Source organism: Hemiscyllium ocellatum, chromosome 28, assembly GCF_020745735.1.
Source record: "Hemiscyllium ocellatum isolate sHemOce1 chromosome 28, sHemOce1.pat.X.cur, whole genome shotgun sequence".
NCBI classification, from domain to species: Eukaryota; Metazoa; Chordata; class Chondrichthyes; order Orectolobiformes; family Hemiscylliidae; genus Hemiscyllium; species Hemiscyllium ocellatum.
Window position 1 is genome coordinate 40,005,085 of NC_083428.1, and position 23,368 is coordinate 40,028,452.

General features: G+C 38.5%; 1 protein-coding gene across 1 annotated transcript in view; it reads right to left on the minus strand.

Moving 5' to 3' along the window:
* Positions 1–2,524: 2,524 nt before the first annotated feature.
* The window catches only part of LOC132828987 (ELAV-like protein 1), a 33,889-nt gene continuing 13,045 nt past the window's right edge, over positions 2,525–23,368 (minus strand). Inside the window, exons 2-6 of the mRNA XM_060846235.1 lie at positions 22,785–23,011; positions 11,009–11,112; positions 8,246–8,399; positions 7,083–7,308; positions 2,525–3,929 (exon numbers count right to left, since the gene is read on the minus strand). Coding sequence (XP_060702218.1) covers positions 3,602–3,929; positions 7,083–7,308; positions 8,246–8,399; positions 11,009–11,112; positions 22,785–22,995 — 1,023 coding nt within the window. The 5' untranslated portion in view covers positions 22,996–23,011 and the 3' untranslated portion in view covers positions 2,525–3,601. The remainder of the gene's footprint in view (positions 3,930–7,082; positions 7,309–8,245; positions 8,400–11,008; positions 11,113–22,784; positions 23,012–23,368) is intronic.

Consider the following 23,368-nt stretch of genomic DNA (forward strand, 5'->3'; position numbering starts at 1 on the left):
GCAAATGACAGCAGGGATGGTTGGAATAATAAATAGACAAATAAATATATGGTTAGGAATTTGTTTTGAAGCACTGAGTAATTGAGCTAAAGAAAAGCACTGAAATCTTAGTTTAGGTACAAGATGTATAAATGGGAGATGGGGAAGGGAGGGGAGAAGAACATGGTATTAAATGCAACCATTTTGTTGATAAACTAATCTCATCTGCACAGTTGTCCAGCCTTCATAGGAATTGTTAAGAACTCAAGCACTGATGGATGGTATTTTAAAATTAAAAATATCGAAAACATTCTAAACTGATCAGAAATCCTTTACAGCTACACTTAAATATCTATCACAGACTAAAGAAGTACCATTATAAACAATTGTTTGGAATTTTAGAATAATCAATTAGGATAGTAAGAAAGTAGAAGTACTGACACGGATATCCCTGCAATTCAGGAATTAATGGGATTTGCAAACAAAGTTATAATCTTGACTTATAAATTTTTTAAATTAAGGCAACTAATCTGTTGTGAATCACTATAAGGAGATGCAACTCTGGTGCATCAAATTAATTGGCTTTTTGCTTAAAATTAAGAAAATAATTTAGTGTCCTTTTGGGATAAAGTTTTCCCAATTTCCCACCAGAAAAAAGAAACTGTGGGCACAAAAAAGAAGACAGTATATGCAACTAGCTGCAGCACTGTCCGATATTTGTTCACTATTGTTTTCAGTTTGTATTTTGGAAAAAGTGCAGAGTTGGTATTATACACAATGTGCAAGCTAACATGGTATTAGACAGAATTCAATTTGTATCAATTAGATGTTGTGCTGTAAATATGTGGACAGCAAGAACAAATTATGGATTAAGATCAGCACAACTAGAATCCAGTTGTACAGTATTCTGAAGTGTAGATGGGGGAACGAAAAACAATGGTCATGATGTGCGCCAAAGCAGTAACTGCACAATACTCTTTAGTTTGAAAAATATACTATCAGTCCTCAAGTCACAAAATTAGTTTTGCTGATCTTTCAGTTATGTGTAGAATTACTGTCTCATTACTACAGACAAATTGGCCTAGAAATGGGCTTAAAAAATTCAGATATCACAAGTTTTCTCCATTCAGTCACCCAAAATACCAAAACAACTTTTGTCACAAGTATTTGTGGCAAAGAGGTATATTGCTAAGTACTAGAAAGTCTGAGCAAAATTCAATTTTCATACACACTAAAACTGATTTTACCAGAAAATCTCAAACAAACGCACATACCATCAACCAGATTATCTTTTCATAACAGGGTTTCCTTACATACAAGTTCTGAGTGGCTGCATAACAGAAGGAATTTAGGTAGTGGAATAAGGAAATCAGTTTATAAATGAACAATTATCTCTGAACAAAATTTAAGAAGTTAGATTGTCATTAAAAAATCTACTCACTCTCTCTCACACATATTCCAACTGTTTTTATCCTCCTCTAGCAGACTATTCCTAATTGTTTCAGGTATAAATTATATCTCAAATATAACTTATTGTGTGGAAAACTGTCATGTAATTGGCATTTAAGGAAATTTGGAAACATCTACTTTTTTTTCCCTTTCTGAAGTAAGACTAAATGAGATCTAGCACTGGAAACTTAATGAGTTGGACAAAGTTAGAAGAAAAAGGACTTCATCTAAGAAATGCAAACCTTAGATCAGTCTTGACTAAATTTGGCAACTACGCTCAACTTCCAAAAACTGCAATTAGCTTTCCTACACCTTTTATTAAAAAAAAACATTTTAATTTTTTAAAACAAGTATGTTTTTCTCAAAGTTCTTCCTCCAAGTGTTTTGTACTGGAAATTTGGGAACTGAAAAGAGGAGGTTGACTAACATTCATTTGCCTTGACTGTTCACTTACTGAAATGTTCCAAAAATATTCAAAAATCATATTTTGGTGTTCAACATGTCAGTGCGTATGGCACAACGGTAAACAAGTCTAAAGCAATGGCATAATTGGTGTCTGCTCTCTTTGCTATACACATTTGAAACTATGTTTGACTGCACAATTACCATGGGTTGAAGTAGCTTAGTTTCTCCAACCATTATTCGCAACCATGTGCTAAACATATGCAATACAACTTCACATTCCTTTTTGCAACCTGTCTTCATTCAAACAGGACCAGTGGATTTGTGTCTGCATTAAATTCTGACAAAGATTTAAAAGTCAGCTACAGCTAACTGTCTATCGAAGGTTCAAGTCTGGTTAATTTATTTAAAAGCTCATCAGTTGGCATACAAAACTTTCCACTCAAAATCCCCTGCTAGCACGCCTGTAAAAAGTTTGTTTATAAAAATAGATGCTCTGTGAAGCCCACTTCAGCAAAAGGTGTAAAACTCTTTGGTAGGGTACCTAAAGATCAGGTGCCTGTCTGCACACTGGCCCCTCAATCCCTACCCTTAATTGTAAAACAAAATTTTGAAGCGCTAAACAGCAAATTAATTTTAAAACAGAAAAATAACAAAAAACTAAACAAAATTGGAGCAAAACAAAACAAATTTAATGATCATAAATGCAAAAGTAAAATCAATAGTCAAACAAAACAAAGGAAACAAAATGAAAAGAAATTATATAACAGAACATTAACTAATTTCAAAGGCAGTTGTAAAAACTTTTAGATTAGTCTTTTTTAAATCTATTTTAACAAAGCTTTGTGTTGACAGCTAACCTGTATGAGAAAAACATTTAAGTACTTTCTATTCTGACGCATTATCCCAACTTAGCATGTCAATTATGCAAAAAACAAAAAAAACTTTTTTTAAAAAAAGAAATGGAGTTCACTAAGTGGGGTGCAACAAACTTACAAATGTTCAAAGGTTTAAACCTCCAAGATAATATTACAAGCAGAATAATTCTACACTACACTTTCCAACCAAAACGTTCCTTTCATCCGAAGATTTGGCAAATGTTGTATAAACCTGCTCAGGTTTTGTGCTGACACTCTAAATCTCATTAATATGATTCACTGGTCTACTAATGTCAGGAATTAAAATTGAACTGCTTTGCATCTACCTCCATGTCATGATAAGAGAGGGACAGAAGGTGCCATTTTTACTTATCTACAGAAAACTTATTACAGCTATGGCTCTGAGATCTGGATTAACTTAATATGCAACATATTAATCTTACAGGGACAATCAGCATTTTAATTCAAAAAGTATTAATGTATTAAACCTATGCTAGCAAGTAGCGCATTTATGAAATTGCTTTTCCAATGCAAGCAGGAATCAACCAAGAGCTGGTTATTAGTCAACTGATAATGGGATGAATATTGCAACTCAAAGAGATATTATTTTAAATCCATAGAACTACAATATAGTTCAGCATTTTACCCTCCTTTTTTGGGTGCTCAGGAAGAAAGGAGGGGAATATGGAAGGAAATGTATCAAACATTTGAACATTTCATATTAGTTGCATCCCAGATTACTAATATAAAAAAATCCTTTTCACTTATTCTTCTAGAATGGTAGACAAAACACTTCTGTCACAACAATAAGAGTTGCTTTACACTAGTGGACTTATTTACCTTTCAGCAGTGTATTTCTAATCAAATGCTTACAAATGAGCACAAGCTTTAAATTACACCTTGTGTGACTTGCTGGTTTTAAAGGAGACCTGGAGAATTTTGTCTCCGAGGCGATAGCCATTCAGGCTAGCAATGGCCATGGCAGCCTCTTCATAGTTTGTCATGGTTACAAAGCCAAACCCTTTGCATTTGTTGGTGTTGAAATCACGTATAACTTTGACATTAGTCACGGCTCCGAATGGGCCAAACATCTGCCACAGGATTCCCTCATCTGCGTCTTGGCCCAGGTTGTAGATGAAGATGCACCAGCCAGATGGATTGTGACCACCAACGTTCACACCTGACAAACTACTCATATTGTCAACACTCATCGGCGAAAACCTAACAAACAAACAAAAAAAAATTAACTTTTAAGTCAAAAGCTTCAAAAGGGACAAAACAAATGAAAATTAGTAAAAGAATTTGCATACCCTGGCTTGCTAAAAACAAAAAGGGTAATAAAAATTTCAATATAGGGAATTGGGAAGATTACTGGCATTAAGCTTTGATTTAAGCAGTGCTGATCCACCTAGATAAACAGGAATTAACAGGTCACCCACAGCACAAATCCTTCATTTAAAAGCATTTTATGGTACTGCAAATCCTACACTGTGTTCCAACACAACTCTATTGAGGGTTTTTAAAAAACATAGCCAAACAATACCAAACAACACGAAGTCCCTTTGTATTAGATAACCAAGAATAGTTTTCAGTCTATTCTATTTATGTAAAAAAGACCTTTTGGGACAAAGGAGCTGCTTTATGAATGCAAACACAAAGGCCTGATTTTACAAACTTGGCTTTCCTGGAATGAAAACTAGTGAATCACCAAACGTAAAAGCATTCAAACTTCTATTGATTACCAGCTAAAAACTGAAATTACAAAATATTGGTAAACGTGCCTAATACTAATTGTGAGAGATTTCTTTACAAAGATAACACCTGAACAAACCCCCATTGTAACTAGGTAGATTTGATGCAAAAAAAAAGGACCGACAATTGTCTTGTCAAACATATCTACGAAGAAAACATTTTCAGATGTCATATGCAAATCAAAAAACAGCATAAAGTTTGGAATATGTAGTACATCTATATTACAGGGAGGTGGCTAGATCACCAAATTTCCTTTTGTCACTTATCAGTGCAGTCCTGAACTATCAGTCTTGCAGCATTGCTGCAGATTAGTAAGTACACATTTCTCAACAACTATTTTCACCCAGGAGAAAGTGAGGACTGCAGATGCTGGAGATCAGAGCTGAAAATGTGTTGCTGGAAAAGCGTAGCAGGTCAGGCAGCATCCAAAAAGCAGGAGAATCGCGTTTCGGGCATGAGCCCTTCTTCAGGAATGAGGAGAGTGTACCAAGCAGGCTAAGATAAAAGTTGGGAGGACGGACTTGGGGGAGGGGCGTTGGAAATGCGATAGGTGGAAGGAGGTCAAGGTGAGGGTGATAGGCCGGAGTGGGGGTGAGGGTGGAGAGGTCAGGAAGAAGATTGCAGGTTAGGAAGGCGGTGCTGAGTTCGAGGGATTTGACTGAGACAAGGTGGGGGGGGAGGGGAAATGAGGAAACTGGAAAAATCTGAGTTCATCCCTTGTGGTTGGAGGGTTCCTAGGCGGAAGATGAGGCTCTCTTCCTCCAGTTGTCGTGTTGCTATGGTCTGGCAATGGAGGAGTCCAAGGGCTATGGTCTGGTGATGGAGGAGTCCAAGGAGGACCATCGCCAGACCATAGTAACACGACGGCTGGAGGAAGAGCCCCTCATCTTCCGCCTAGGAACCCTCCAACCACAAGGGATGAACTCAGATTTCTCCAGTTTCCTCATTTCCCCTCTCCCAACCTTGTCTCAGTCAAATCCCTCGAACTCAGCACTGCCTTCCTAACCTGCAATCTTCTTCCTGACCTCTCCGCCCCCCACCTATCACCCTCAGCTTTACCTCCTTCCACCTATTGCATTTCCAACGCCCCTCCTCCAAGTCCCTCCTCCCACCTTTTATCTTAGCCTGCTGGACACACTTTCCTCATTCCTGAAGAAGGACTCATGCCCGAAACGTTGATTCTCCTGCTCCTTGGATGCTGCCTGACCTGCTGCGCTTTTCCAGCAACACATTTTCAACTATTTTCACCCACCTGATTTTATTTAGCAAGCGCAAATCCCTAAAGCTAAGCAATATAATTTCATGTGTAGAGTTTAAAGTCTACAACATAGCTTGTAAAGGGGGATACTTTCAATAAAGTGCACTGTCTTTTATGTCCATTCAAACATACACGAAGGCAGAGGCCTCACCTTGAGAGGTGGACTGCACATGGACCGTGTCAATATTAAGCCTTTTTAGCAAGGATCACTCCTACCATAGTAGTTCAAAGCCTGCCTTCAATAGATGAAGTTTGTCACAAGGAATTTGTTAATCCTATCCAGTCAGAAATGAGGTATTGTAATTATTTGACGAATGTCCCCACATAAAGGATAAAGCAAAATGCATTATTGTCTATTCTATTACAAGTGTCTGCTTGATATTTTTAATTCCTCCCTGGGAGTTTAAATCTTTATGCCAGTTCTGTAAGCAAATCCTTTGCTCTCAAAGTCCTTCCTCAGATACAGCTAGTTGTGAGAAGGAATGTTATTGGCATTTGGAAAATTTACTTAGTATTACCCAAAATGACTGTTAGAAAGCCAGTGTGTTCAAGGATTGTGGTCCAATAATTCCTCCTCAACACTGCACAAAAGCTATTTTCGGTCTGTCATCTTCTCTTAGATACAGCACTTCCTTTGAGTCTCAGACGTGATAGAAATGATGTTGTCACCTCACCTTTTCCCCATGGCAGCCGAGACAAGCAAACCAAACAGGTAAAAATGAGAAAAATAAAGGGGAAAATGGAGAGGAAATACAGACAAGGTGTGGGTTCAAAACTCCAAAGACCATAATATATACTGGGTGATGCCATGTGTTGAATGATGATTCCACCTATATCAGAACGGACAGAATGGTTTAATTGTTTGTACATCATTTAATAGTTGTGAAGAATGGATCTAGCCTACTCCCTCAAACATTTGGATACCCATTCCTTTCTGATCATGCCCATTCTGTTTCCAGCATTCATTTTTAAAATGAGCAATGAGCTACTGACAAATTCATCTATAATATGAACAGAAATTTAATAAATTATTTAAGTTAATCAGTGTCCAAATTTACGTTCATTCAGCAAAGGTTAATTAGTGACTAGCCAATATATCAGTTCTAAAGTTTGGTATTACATTCCAAAGAGTCCATGATTCATTCGAATAGGGAAAGGATGGCAAAACAGTGTCCTTGCCCGGAAGTCCAGGAGGATTAAAGTTATTTTTCTGGCACTAAATGAATCACCATATGAAGCAACCTTGAAGTAAAGATGGTTGAAATCCATAAAAGGTCAAGCAGTCCTTCATGTTACTTCCTGCCTTCGTCCCATCAATGCATAAGAGTAATTCAGAATTAGCACAAATGGGCGACAGAACACACCTGAATCTCTGTGCCTGATGGTGCAATGGTCCTGGAAAGCGCCTTGCTGGTGAATGGTACAGCTGTGCCAACAAGGATGCATTTGTTTTCTGATTGGGATTGGCTGCAAGTTTTACTGTAATAGGTTCGACAGCACCAGGTGGTTTGTGCCCATTCAGGTTGTTGATAGCTTCATCTGCTTCAGATTTCCTGTCAAAGCGAATAAAAGCCACTCCCCTGGACATACCTGAAAACACATGAGAATTACTAAACTACTTTCCTACCGAGAAGAGAACTGAAAAAAATAGTATTGTGTGCTCCCAATCCATTTGAGACCGATAGTTAAAATGTAACCTGTTCATTTGTTCCAATATCGTTTAAGTTACATTCTTTAATGCTACCCTCAGATACGCAGTCATAGTTATCTCCAGCACGGGATGGGAAATAAATAGCAAAGAGAATTAAAAATAAGGTTTTCAAATATGTAACTCAGTATATATAGTCTGGCGATGGACCGAGGGGTTGACACTACTGAATAACATTTGAATGTTTAACACTAGAAATTATATTAAACATGAAGGAAATGGACCCGCACTTGGAAGAAACTATGGAACCAGTTGAACCACTCCTGGACAAGAGAGATAAGGGAAGGAAAATAGGTAGGGGTGCATGTTCCCTGAGATTTTTAACACTCAGAATTAAGCAAGTTTTTAAAAGATGTACATTAGACTAGATTAGTTGAGGTCCACTTTTCTGTTGACATTAAAGCCTTAGAATTACAATGTAATTTCTAGAAATATTTACATATAGAATTGGGGCACAGAAGAGGCCCTTTAGATCAGGGTCTGCACAGACCAAAGCTATTCTAAATCTACACTAGTCCCACTTTCCAACATGTGGCCCATACTCTTGAATGTTATATTTCAAGTGCTCATCCAAATGCTTTTTAAGAGGTTGCGAGGTTTCCTGCCGCAACTATCCTCCCAGGCAGTGCATTCCAGATTCTCACCACCCTCTGGGTAAACATATAGTTTCCTCAAAATTCCCTCTAAACTTCCTGCCTTTCATGTTAAAATCATATCCCATTGTTATTCTTCCCTCAACAAAGGGGAACAGCTGCTTTCTACCCACCCTGCCCATACCTCAACAATATTGATAATTAATAAAACAAAAATGCTCCCCACCTGTGACTTGGTCAACAAGAACACGAGATGTGATGATTCGCCCATAACGTCCAAAAAGTTGCTCCAAATCCTTTTGAGTCATTGTCTTTGGCAGACCACTTACATACAGGTTTGCATCCTTAATGCTGTCCGAGCTTGGCCGGGCATACGAAACCTTTCAAATAACATCACTCTTTAAAATAATTTCAGGTTAATTGCTGCAAGCACTTTTCTAAAATATGATATTGGATATGTCGATTTGAAGTGTGAAGGACAGATTTTAACCTAAAATTACACTGTATCTGAACAGCCCAGTTTCAACTGCAAAATATTAAGTTATAATGGAAAATGTAGGAAATAACTTGAAGGCAAAGTGAGAAAGGAGTTTTGTTTCTTTGTACATCATGAGATCCTAATGAAAACACTGAAAACTAGAAACTTAGTTTATTAATTTAATTGACAATATTAACATACTAATCAGAGTATTTCCTTTTGAAGCGCATATCTGTGGATAACTTCAGTTATAATTAGTTTGTTTTGAGTGTACACCGTATACGGTCACTTTTTTCCTTAAATTTGACATTGGGGTTCAAATGTTGAATCTGCAGATGACAGGATGGCTGACAAAATGTACAAATATAAAATCAGCAATGACAGTATTTAGAATCATTGAATCCCTACAGTGTAAAACAGGCTATTCAGCGCATCAAATCAACACCGACCCTTCAAAGAGCATCCTACCCAGAACCAACCCTCTACCGATCCCAGAACCCTGAATTGAACTCTGTTTCATGAAGTTGTGAGGCAACAGTTCTAACCTCTGAACCACAGTGCCGTTTTTAGTTTTTCCTCCAATTTCAAAGAAAGACCTCACCTTCAGTCATAAGCTCAAATGCTTTACTGGAGACAACCTCTTTGCTGGATCTCAAGGCTTCAAAACTCACTAAAACTTCAACTTATAAACTATTATTGCCACGAGATTTAATCTTGTGGCATAAAGCAGGAGACAGAGTGGTGGTAGAGGGTTGCTTTTCAGACAAATTGTGTATTGCAAGAATTGGTGTTGGCTCCACTGCTTTTTATGTATGTTAACAATGGTTAGTAAATTTGCAGACAACAGCAAAATTGGTGGTGTAGTAAATAGTGAAGAATACATTGGGATCTTGATCAGATGGGCCGGAGAGTTGCAGACAGAGTATAATTTAGATAAAACGTGACATGTTGCACTACGGTAAGGCAACTCAACCTAGGATACTTAATGGTAGGACCCTGGGCATATTGCCAAACAAAGAGACCAAGGGGCGCAGGTTCGTAGTTCCTTGAAGGTGGTCTCACAGGCTTACAGGGTAGTAAACAAGGCATTTTATATGATTCCCTTTATTGATCAGTGCATTGAATATCGGAGTTGAGATATCATATTGCGGCTGTACTGGATATTGTTAGGTCACTTTAGGAATACAGAGTGCAATACTGTTCTCTCTCCTAATAGTGAGGACGTTGTGAATCTTCAAAGGGTTCAGGAAAGATTTGCAAAGATTTTGCTAGTGTTGGAGGGTATTAGCTATAGGGAGAGGTTGAATAGGCTGGGGCTATTTTTCGCTGCAGCGTTGGAAGCTGAGAGGTTCAAAATATGTATAGGGTATGAGCAGGTAAAGAAAGAGTTAAGTTTTAATACTTTGTGAAACAAAAGATTCAACTAGCATAACTCAGATCAGAGAAGAATTGCAGTGAACAATGAGATGCTCGAGGCAAGGTAGTGGGTTAACAAGGTGGAAAAAGCATTCATTATGTAAAGCCAGTTATTCAATGGTTAATGCCAGATGGCTTAATCATTACTGTTGGTACTCGCTGATTGCAACGGTCACCTAATCAATATGTTTGCTGCCTTTTCTAGATGCTGTTCCCGGTTAGTGACAATATTTCATTAAGAAACTGCTGTTCGAGAGACTGAGAACTCATGCCTCTGTGCACATGGGTGATCGTTCTCTAGCCCTCCAGGGACCAGAATAGAGATTAAGGAGGTACAACTATACTGTGTCTGAGTGTTTTGCTTCGACTGAGGCAGGAACAGGACAACAGGGTGACCTTAGAGAGGTTATAAAATCATGAAGGGGATGGAAAGGCTGAATAGCTAAGGTCTTTTTCTTAGGGTAGGGGAATACAACACTATTAGGGTTTAAGTTTAGGATGAGAGTGGAAAGATATAAAAGGGACCTAAAAGGCAATGTCTTCACGCAAAGAGTGATGCGTATATGGAATAAGGTGCCAGAGGAAGTGGAGGTACAATTACAACATTTAAAAGGCATCTGATGGTTACAACAATAGGAATGGTTTAGAGGGATCTGGGCCAAATGCTGGCAAATGGGACGAGATTAATTTAGGATATCTAGTCAACATTTTCAACTTGGACTAAAGGGTCTACTTCCATGTTGTGCATCTCTCTGACTTAATGACTCAGTGGTGATATTTTGTGCAACATATTGATAACCAAATATTTGAGCACCATGACCAATCAGTTAATGAACATCATCCAGCATAGAATAGAGCAAAAATAGGGACAATGTTTGACTAATATATTGATCTCAGTGAGGGCAGCAGTAGCTTGCCACTACTAGCTTCACTTCTGGGATACAGAAAAGGACAAAACACACACTTAACAGCACAAATGAACAATGCTTTTTTTTTTGAAGAGGTCAGGGGGAGGGGTGGGGGGCTAGTGTAAGAAAATATTAAATACTGACATACTATGAAACATTCACTAAGTTATGGTTGCAGGAATCTTACCTTTATAGTTTTTGATTGCAGCCGTAAACCATTAAGTGTATTAATAGCTCGTTCTGCATCTTTGGCAGCCACATAATTCACAAACCCATATCCGAGGCTGTGACCTATTGAAAAGTGAGCATTTGGTCAGCAACATTGTAGTTCATCTCCCTGGTAGGAAAATCTATTATTTTATTATATGTTATTTCAAATTTAAATGAAAAATGTGCACCTAAAGTTTGTTAGCTATATCAAGCAAAAGCATCTGTTTATATAAATAGGTACTGAAATAAAGTACTGTTAGTTACGTAATTTCTGAAGCCCACTCATCCCACGTTATATTTTATTACTAAAGCATACTCTGCAGAAGACCCCAATCTAAACCTCCAGCCCCAATTTAACTTCAACTAACAACTGAGCAACATGAGAGACATATTAACAGAATGAGTCTTTCACATACTGCCAAAGTACTGAGGACCAAATAGTTGAAAGACAAAACACCACCTGCTCCCTCTAAATTCACTATGCAAATATTTATCTTGCCAACATGTTCAGCATATAAATTGCACTGCAATATGAACCAGTAATATATATTTAACAGTGCATGCTGCACCAGATTAAGAAAAGTATGATTAGTAGTTAATCAACTTAACATTAAAAAAACTGCAGAATACACTTAGTCAGGAGAAAAGTACTGATATATAGTTTACTCATCGCACATTTATTAGAAAGAAGTTGGTTCTTGCATAAAAATTGAAAATGTCACGTTATCTTGAAATTTAAAATATTCAATTATTGCAACTAATATTTCACTAACTATTCTCTCATGAGATTAACACCATAACTAAAAATCCTTACAGTTTTAATTCTAAATTAGGTATATTTCATAAATATTTACCGGCATTGCTAAATATATAGATATTCTGTCTCTATTTCAGATTTTTCACCATTTGTAGAATCGTGCTTTTTAAAAACGTACATGCAGGAGCCAAGTTTTATTCTGAATCTTGTTTCCATTAGTTTCTATTAATGAATTGAATACTATTTTCCCCTAGCCATCAAGATCCCATTTTACACTTCCTATGTGCAGCTGACAGCAACCTTTGAGGAGGGCTGGATGAATACTTGGCCTGCTCCTGTCCAAATAAGATGTGAAAAAGAAAAGGATTGAGGCTCGTTATATCTGGTAGGAAGTCTAGAGTCACAACAAAGGAACAGTGACTACTGAAAAAGAGAATTAATAACCCCACAGAAAGGGCTACTTGTCATCTTGATTTGGGAGCAAATTTAAACAGAAGACAACTGTCTGGGAAGTTCAAAAAAAAAATCAAACAAGCACACTTTACACACTGCTGGGATTAAGCAAACTGCTCTTTATAAAACCTCCATTTTAACTTAGAAATTTACTCCGAAATAGCATACGTTTGATCACAGAATTGAGGAAATCACAAAAAAGAGTGAAACAGGTGTGGTAGTCTGACCTCACGACAAAAAGCTGGATGGATCAAAGTACTGATTGCTCTGACACTGAGCACAACTCTTCTCCTCTATCCTATCTTATCCCCAACCACACTCCAAGCTTTGGACAGATCTATCCAGAAGTAGTAACTAAAGTTTACACCAGCTGTTTTCCTATCAATCCCTCTGTTCTTTCCTCTTCCAATGGCCAAGCAATCCACCAGATGTCTCCTGATGGTCAAAAGTGAAGAACGGTCAACCAGACTATCCTGTATCAAAGATTTTTGCCATTATTGCCTCGCCTTTATACACCTCAAAATTAGTGCAGAACAGATTAAAATTAATCTTTTTCAGTACTAAGATTTCTTCAAATTTGCACTGTTCCATTTAGTTAGCAACACCATAAACAGCAAATATTTATACATAGATATTTACAGTGAAACTATTGCTACAGTTTTTAAAAAGGCAAATCCGCACTGCAATTCAACAACATAGGATTAATTTTCAATCATCAAACATACTGGACTTAATAAAATAAAAGTTTAAAATTTAACTTAATTTAGTAATATGAGAGAACTTTTTATGTTCAAAATATAAAAGGTGATCAATGACTTTTTATTTGGCTTGGAAGGGAGACATGGTAAAGTTAGGATTAAAACATTCATTGGTTTTGAAATGTCTTCCAATTGAAAACAGGAGGACAACATCAAGAAGTTATCAATAAGTTATTGCTTAACCAGGCAGTGTGGGACATCACAGTACATCCAGTAACTTTAAGTCCACTAAGAAAGTCATTGAGAGAAAGAGTGTAGAAAACAAGGGAACAGGCGAGGGGGAACAAAGTATTCTGGTGTTTTCTGCAACCTCAGGACAAAAGGAGTCAGTTAGGTATTCTACTGATTTTCAAACTTTGTCACTATGAGTAGATAATCTAGGATTAGAGTTGTCAGTTCCTTCTTCCCCATTCAGAGCATAGAACACAAGCACTGGGGGGAGTTTCCTGGCACAGTGGTACTGTACCTTCCTCTGAACTAAGCAGCCCTGGTTCAAAATCCACCTGCTCCACAGGTGTGTAATACCACATCTTAACAAGTTTATTGGAAAATATCGGAAACACTAGAACCAGATTGGATTCCTGGTCCTCAAAAACACAAATTCCAGTTTTCAATCAATTCAATTCACTTCACTTCAAATGCCGAATAGAAATAGCCGAATGACAATGGATTTTGCAAAGGCTATAGGTCTTGACAATATTGCATGAATAGTACTGGAGGCTTGTGCAACAGAATTATCTGGGTTCCTAGCCACGTCGTCCCAGTACTGTTACAAACTGAAATTTATCTGACAATGAAAATTTGCTCACATATATTCTGTGCACAAAAAGCTGGATAACTCCAAATGGATCAATCACTACCCTATCACTCTACTCTTGATTATTAGCAAAATGATGGAAGAGGTCATAAGAACATAAGAAGTAGGATCAAGAGTAGGTCATTTGGACCCTCGACAGGATCATGGCTGATCTCACATTCTGCATATTCACTTTCCTGCATTTTCCCTATAATTCTTTATTCCTCAACTTATCACAAACTTATCTATCCCAGCCTTAAAGATACACAAGGACTCTATCCCTACAGTTCTCTATGGCAAAGAGATCTGAAGACACACAACCCTCTCAGAGAAAATTTTATCACAGTCTTAAGTTGGCACTTCTTTATTCTGAGACTATGCTCCCGGTCCTAAATTCTCTTATGATGGGAAGCATCTTCTCATAATTTACCGTCAAGCCCGTTTAGAATCCTATATATTTCAATGAGATCACCTCTCGTTCTTCTAAACTCCAGTGAGTACAGTCCCAACCTATTTAACCTATCCTCATAAGACAATCCCTTCATACCAGAGATCATCCTCACAAACGTTCTCTGAACTATCTCCAATAAAATGTCTTTCCTTAAATAAGGGGACCAAAACCGCTCATTGCACTGCAGCTATGATCTCACCTGCATACTGTTCAGTTGCAGTAAGACCTCCATACTCTTATACTCCAACTCTCTTGAAATGAGACCAACATTCCATTAGTCTTAGGTGATTACCTGCTGCGTGCGTGCGTGTGCACGTGTGTGGTTGTTCCTTGAACCTGGGCCTCCTGACAGAGGCAGGGGCACTACCAGTGCACAACAGGGGCCCTCAGTTCCTCAGGGTATGATCCAAAGCTCAAACCATCTTCAGCTGCTTTGACGACTTTACTCCAATGTAAAGGTCAGAAGTGAGGATGGTTGCTGTTGATTGCATAATGTTCAGCACCATTTGCGACTCTTCAGATACTGAAGCAGCCTGTGCACATCACCAGAAAGAAGTTTTACGATTACTAAATCCTCCACTTTCAAAATTCTATTTTAACCACTGGCTAGCAACTGAAATGGACCAAACTAATAAATATCATGGCTGCAAGAGTGGATCAGAGGCTAGGAAATCTGTAGTGAGTAATTCTCCATGTTTCCCCAATACCTTCTGTTGTTATGACACAGGCAGACAGCTGAAGCAAATCAAGCTTTCTTTTTCTGTAACCACAGCACAGTAAAATCTAACCCTTCAAAACTCTTAAAATTAACCGCAATGATTCCTAACCGGGCTTTTTAAATAATCACAAACTCCGCGAATAATCAAATCTAGGCTCTGATTTGTAGCTTAAACAAAATACTTAGCAATTTTCCAAAAACAAAGTAATTTTTACAATGCAAAATTAAACAAAGTAATCAAATTGATGTTTTCCTTAAAACTCAAGAACCTTTGTTTTCAGCCTCATTCAAGCAAAAGACAGACAGGCAAACACAGTTAAGGGACGTAAAAAAAATAACAAAACTGACCAGATTATTCAAGTGGTATAGGTAGTTCTGTGATAACACACATTTCGGCAGTGTGCTTTGGCTATATTGTCACTGATTAACTGTACTTTCGAGAATGCTTACCTCTGTTTAGGATCACACGATTCCACGAGGATTGGTTAGCGCACTTGTTCTGTGTATGTGCTGATGTCAGTGGCAAAATCTCTGCGCATGCCCAATGTTGGCGCCAGTCTTCCTGCCATACTGCGCATATGCCGCAATCAGCTGCGGACAGCAGCTTTTTGTGAGTGGTACTGTGCAGCATTCTTAATTTTAAAAATATACTGTGTTAAGTTTACTTTAGTTTCGTTAATAAATACGATTTCAACCTTCATTCATGCTGTGTTATACTTGTGTTTTAGACATTTGGGTCATTTTTGAGTGATCGTGATATTTTTTGCTGTCTGCCCCAACCCTACTTTTCCCTTCGGCCCCATTATTTCTATTATGTGATTTTCCATGAGCAAGGTTTCACTGGAATGCAACTAATGTTATAGGAAAACTACTTGTACAGATAGTTCTGAGATAACGCACGTTTCGGCAGTACAATTTGGCTGTAACGTTTCTGAAGTACGGAACTCTATTTCGGAAAACGCTTACCTCCGTTGGCAATAGCGCAATTCCAACAGGTATCAGTTCATGCGCTTCATTCCGCGCATGCGCTGAGATCTCTACACATAAGCCAGCGTCTGTGCCGTTCTGCGCATGTGCGATGTCAGCGCCGGTGTTCATGTCGATCTGCACATGCGCCGTTGTCAGCGGCCTACGGAGCAGCTTTCTTATATTTTCTAAATTACAGTGTCAAATTTCCTTTGGTTTCGTTAACAAAAGTGACTTCAACCTTCATTCAGGCTGTAGTATATTTTGTATTAGACTTTTGGGTCATTTTTGCCCGATTGTGGGGTGATTTTTTTGCTGGTCTGCCCCAACCCCACGTTTCCCATAGGCCCCATTATTTGTTAAGCGATTTTCTGTTAAGCCAGGTTTTGCTGGAATGTAACCAGGGCGTTATAGGATTCACCTGTATTCATGATGGATTATTCACAGGCATGAATGATTGACATACTCAGAAAATCAGGACCTTTTCATCTCACTCAGAGCAAATCAGTAATAGTTACAACACAAGTTTCTATGCTTTGAACTTCCAATAGCTGATAACAGGACAATGGTCAGTGAGCTTTCAAATCAGCAGTTGCAGCAACAGTCAAACCCCTTCCTTCAGAAAATACAGTCCAAAACTCCGGCCTCTATCAGACTGACTTTTTTCCCACAAACAACATTCCAGTTGCCATTCAACATCTGCAAAATACTGAAGCTAAGGTTTCTTTTGGACTTGCTGGAACCAATTCCCAGATTAATGGCCAATATCTGGTATCGGTTTAAATATACTGCTCCACCCAGTGTTGAAGCATCAGAGGAAACCTTTTGATTAAGAACCAACCTGCAGTTTATTTTCAGTCCTGACCTTATGATAAAATAAAACAAAAATAATGAAAAATCAGCAAGATTCTAACATCATCATTAACGGGGCACAAGTCAAGAGTGTGACAGTAGACTCTCCACATGCCTGGATGAGTGCAGCAACAATAGCTCTACGAGTTTGCCATCATTCTGGAACATAGCAATCCGTCTGACTGGCATCCCATCCACCATCTTGAACATTGGCTCCCTTCATACTAATGCACAGTGGCACCGTGTGCACCAAAAGATGGACTCAGTAACTCATTAATGATCCTTCCAAAGTACAACTTCTACCATCCAGAAGGATAAGGACAGCAGGTGCATGAGAACACCACCAGATGCAAGGTCCTCTCCAAGTCTCACAACATCCTGACTAGGAACCATATTGGTGTTCCTTCATAATCACCGGGTCAAAATCCTGCAACTCTGTATCTAATAGTAATGTGGTTGTTCACAAGGATTGATGTGGCTCAAGAAGGGAAATCATCATCACTTTCTCCAGGGAAGTCCTAGACTGACAAACACTGGCCTTGCCAGCAATCCCCATATTTGCTTCAAATGAATCATAACTTAAAGGTAATTCAATCTAAAACAAAGATGTAATCTACCTATCCGAATAGACTGTATCATCAATATGGTGTATTTACTAACAGAACAAACCAGAAGAACATCTCTATAAATAGTTTAACTGCGATTTGTTTTACAGGCATGAAAACATAAGATAGCTGTTAGAATAAAGTGTTGGAAAGTAACATGTTGTGTAAGAAGACATCAATATACCTTTGCTGGTAACTACTTGCACACCTCAGTATCCATTTTGTGGCCTAATGCTTCATACTGGGATGAAGCTACTGCATCTACTGAAAGAGAAGAATGGATCAACACCATACACCTCTAAGACACCACTGGTAGAAGCTGTCAGTTCCTTCTTACCAGCAGAGAGGGATCTGAACAGATTCTTCACTGGACCTGCATTTAAAAATTGTGGATTGTAGAAAATTGCACGATTGAGCCAAAATTATGATCCTTTTCTTCTTCCTGTAGGATATTCATCCTATTGAACAGTTTCATCTGTAGTGCTAATTTCTCATTTGTTTAAATAAAATGAATATATTAGCAATGGGGGGGGGGGGGGGGGGGGGGGGGGAGAAAGAGGACAGAGAGAAGAAAAGGAAGCAAAGATAAGTGATCTCTTTTACAGTGAGCTCACTTGCAGTATTATCATAGGGATGGGAGACAAATGTAAATGACTTCAATGTAAAATATCTTTCCCTTTCCCAATGCTAGGAGATCAAACTTAGGACCCGGGTACATATTAAACAACTGAAAATTAAAATTATCCTCAATGAGTCAAAATTGTTCGACAAGATGATGGATGGAATTAGTGTGGCTGTAGAAAAACAAGATTTTAATTTCAACATGTTAAAAATAGTCGATTGCCTTTAATGATCAACAGATTAAGCACAAGTGATTCTTCTAACATTCATGTTTATACTCCCTTTAAATGTAGCAGCACAAACAGTTACGCAGATTCAGTACCAAATATTTTCACTTTTAAAATTGTTTTTACCTAAGAGTAGAATGGTAATGTTTATTTTCATTTGTGTTTGGTACAATTGGAAAAGTGGAGCTTAATGCACTTACTTTGCGGTTACTAATTCCTGTCTTTATGAACATCCCAAATTCCATTCATCTGAGGTGAGAGTGACTACCTTTGACACCAAGGCCACATTTGATTGAATATGACAAGAAGCCCTTGCAAAACAAGAATCAATGGATCTCAGGATAAAACTCTCTACTGCTTAGAGTCATACCTAGCACAAAAATGGTTGTGGTTGATAAAGGGCAGTTACCTCAGCTCAAGTTCCTCAGGACAGAGGAACTTGTCCTTGGTTCAACCTATTCAGCTGTGTCAATGATCAGAGTCGGGCAATTTGCTGATGATTGCACAACGTTCAGCAAAAATCACAACTCCTCAGTTGCTGAAACAGTCGATACTCAAATGCAGAAAGATCTGCATAACTTCCGAGTTTGATAAGTGGCAACTGAACGACTCTACCCAAGTGCCAGTCAATGACTATCACCAGAGAATCTAACTACTGCCCCATGACATTTAAAGGCATTACCATCACTGAACTCCCACTAACATCATCCCGGGGTTACCATTGAGCAGAAACTGAACTAGACTAGCCATATAAATGTTACAAGCACAGATCAGATGCAGGAAACCTTCAGTGAATAACTCACCTGATTTCTCAAAGCCATATGTAAAACACAAGAGTTGTGGATGAGTGCTGCTCCAACAACATTCAAGATGCTTGACACATGGTCTCCTTCCTATCGGAAAGATGTGAAACTTGAAAGGGTTCAGGAAAGATTTACAAGGATGTTGCCAGGGTTGGAGGATTTCAGCTACAGAGAGAGGCTGAACAGGCTGTGCTTTCCCTGGAGCATTGGAGGCTGAGGGCTGACCTTATAGAGGTTTACAAAACAATGAGGGGCACGGATAGGATAAATAGACAAAGTCTTTTCCCTGGGATGGAGTGGTCCAGAACTACAGGGCATAGGTTTAGGGTGAGAGGGGAAAGATATAAAGAGACCTAAGGGGCAACTTTTTCATGCAGACAGTGGTATGTGTATGGAATGAGCTGCCAGAGGAAGTGGTGGAGGCTGGTACAATTGCAACATTTAAGAGGCATTTGGATGGGTATATGAATAGGAAGGGTTTGGAGGGATATGGGCCGGGTGCTGACAGGTGGAACTAGATTGGATTGGGATATCTGGTCGGCATGGACAGGTTGGACTGAAGGGTCTGTTTCCAAGCTGTACATCTCTATGACCATCAGAGAAAAGCAGCCAGTCCTGATTGGCATCAAATCCATAAACGTTTGCTCCTTCTACCACCTTAGTAACAACAGTGTGTACTATCTACAAAATGCATTACAAAGATCCACCTAAATTTCTTAAATAACAAATTTCAAATACGTGACCTCTACGATCTAAAAGAATGAAGGCAGCAGATCTATGGGAACATCACCATCTACATTTCCCTCCCAAGCTGCTTACCATCCTGATGTCAAAATATATCGCTGTTCCTTTAGTGTCACAGTGAAAACCCTGTAATTCCCTCCCTAATAGCATTAAGAGTCTACTGAACTGCAGCAGTAACACTTATAACCCATGAATGCATTTTTAAAAGTTGGTTATGCTACCTTTCTATCCTTTGTTAAACTGAATGAATCCATACTTTGTTAATGCTAGAAAACCTGCCCAATCTCAGCAAAAGAATAAGGAGACAGCATCTATTAGAAATACTGAGAGATACAAAATGCTTATTAAACAGTACAGCTGTGGAGACAGAGTCGGAAGATAGAATCATAAAGACCTTGTGTTTTAACTGTTGACTGAAATGAGAAAGAACTGTCTTGAAATGCAGGAATTTACAATATGATTGTATGTTTTAAAAGGATATTGATACCTTTTATGAAACCTGTTTGAATAGCGAAGGTTCCAGCAATGTGCAGACAAACTGAAGCTGAGGGGCTGTTTGCAAGTGAAGCTGATTGATAACTGGTCTTTAATCTACAACCATAGACAATGGTCCAGTCGGCCAACAACAGGGTTATTGGTTGTCAGTTAGCAACCAGTTTGGTCTGAGAGCAAGAGAGAATGAGGCTAGTTTTCAGAGCAGGAGAGAAACTAGTAAATCTGCAGCAGCCAAAAACATCTCAGCAGCAAGCCACTTTCAACCAGATGAAAACCAGCTTATATTTCCTTCAGCTCATGCTGGAAGCTCTGATTTTTAATTGAGCAAGTCAGATATTTTAGGAGTCACCTTGTGCCTCTTAGCAAGCAGAAAAGCATTCAGAAAAAGGAAGGCTGAGAAGAAACATGCATATCAGCAAGAATCAACTACTAGTTCCTGGAAACAAAGACTAGAGAACTGCTCTCCCAGCACAAAAACCTGGTCCATGCCTGTTAGCATGGGTCTGAAAATCATGCAAATGGGAGACTTTGCACATTTCTTTTCAAAAAATGTCTCTACCTCCTTCTGTAGTGGGAAGTCCAGAACTAGGAGGAATAACTTTAAAATTAGAACTTTTGTGACACCTCCAAGAATAATGGGGTTTGACTTCTAACACATGACCCCAGTGAGTCATGGCAACATGCTCACACACTGGAGAGTCCAGTTTAAATTTAAACTGGAGCATGCAATGAAAATGCATTAATTGACATTCATCAATGATATAGTAATTTGCTTTCAACCAACAACACACAAAAACCCAAACCTCAAGAACACCTGGGACCTCACTTTGAATGAAGCACAAAATAGGGAGTAGAAAACAATAATGTTGTTTCTATTGGTTGGGCATTCAGACAGGAGACCAGAGGTTTGTTTAATAAGCTGTCAGCAGCAGTCCAGAAGTTGAGAGCTTTCGGTTCTGCTTCAACCATTGGGGTAAAGAGGTCTTGTTTATCAATGTGCTAATTAGTAGCTACCGACATAGATCCAGAGCTGGTCATTAAGTATAGCCACAAAGCTTTATATATGAAGGTCTTAAATTAACTAATCACAAAGATGGGAAAATGTATAAGCATCAACCATAGTTTATGAAAGTGGAGTTGAGGCTGAGGCAAAATCAGCCATCATATCAAATGGCAGAGCTAGTTAAGAGGGTAAAATGTCTTTTGCTTCTGATTTTCACATTCGAATGCATTGCAATCAGAATTATCCCATAAATTAAAAGTTTCAAATAGTCTACTTTGTACTCTGAATTATTGAAAACAATGATTTAAACAAATTCAATAAACAGTTTGATGTTTGATTGTCAAACTGAACAAGGGTTTCCTAACTTTGTCATAATGATGTTAATTAAATACTAGAGAATGTTTTTAAATCAACCTGTCCAAACATGGCATGATGCACTCTGCAGCAGGTGAGACTTGAACGGGGTCCTCTGGCCCAGATCTAGGGACATTACTAGTATGCCACACAAATATCTGCATGTCAAAATTTTAACTATTATATCTATTGAATCAGATGTATGTATACATCAAAAAATACAGCTTAGGACAGGTACAAGATAAAATGACATCAAAATTATTTAACTAGTATATGTGCAAAAACATGGAAAAGTGCAAGTCCTTCTGATTTTAAAATTAAGACATAAGCAAAAGCACAACATTCCATATAGTCACTTTGGCATGCATACCCTTTATGCCTTATCACCCAAGAGCTATTTTTCTTGGACTTTCTTTCCTAGACAGCAGAAAGAATTAAGGCATTGACTATTTTCTAAATGGGGAGAAAATTCAGAAGTCTAAAGTGCAAAGTAACCTGGGAGTTCTAGTCAAGGGTTCTCTCAAGGCCATCCGGGGAGTAGGAGGGAGAATTGAAATGGATGGCAAACAGAAGGTCGAGTGGTTGATGCAAGCAGAGCACAGATACGCTGCAAACTGGTCTCAGAGTCTGTGTTTGATCTTCCTGATATAGAAGGACCACATTGGGAGCAATGGAATCCAATACATCAGGTTGGATGAAGTGCAGGTGAAACTCTGCTAATCTGGAAGGATTGTCTGGGGCCTTGAACAGAGGAGAGATGGGATGTGTAGGGACAGGTGTTGCACCTCTTGTGCTTGCAGAGAATGGTACCAGGTGTGGTGGAGAGGCTGGTGGGGAGTGTAGAGTGGATGAGGGAGTCCCTGCGGAAAGCGGACAGGAAGGGAAGGAAATATCTTTTTTTGGTGGGTTCTGATTGTCAGTGGCAGAAATGTTGGAGGACAATGTGTTGGATTCGGAGGTTGGTGGCATGGTATCAATTAATTAACCTTCCATCTTTGATTAGATTTGACTTTGCTAAAATATTCCAGAAACTGACTCTAAGGTGAGATTCAGATGAAAAATAGCCTAACTGACTTTCAAAGATTTGTAATAAATCTTAATTTACAACAAAAAGCAACAATGACGGCAACTTTAGTTTAAAGGTCCTTACCTGCAACCTTGTCACGGATAAGTTTGGCAGATTCCACTTCACCTATACTTCCAAAAAGGCTTCGCAGCTCATCCTGTGTCATATTCTGTGGCAGGTAATTGACAATTAAGTTGGTTCTGATATTGTCATCCCCATGATCTTTGCATTCCTCAGCCATGAGATCAAGGTCTACCAGGTAACCGTTACTGTAGCAAGATTGGCCGTTTGACATTTCAAAAAGAGCTCACCTGTAAAAAGAATAAGCATGCAAATATATCACAATGTCCATTTCCCAGATAGTCTACAAATCAGCATCCTCAGAATCAGTGAATAGGAGGAGTTACAAACAAGAGTGCAATAGCATGTAACATTGACCCAGCAGGTGTTGAATTTATTTTACATTACAATAAATCCTTTATATCTGTGAGATCATAACTTGCAAATTCACTTATCTGTGCCAAAAAAGAAGCAATAAAATTCAACATCTGTGGGCAAAGCTTGCAGATCCACAACTTTTAACCTGTATTTTTAATGAGTCTACACTTGTGAATTTTACCAAGGGAGGGGTTTGAGATTCTCCAGAACAGAACCCTTGTGCAGATTGA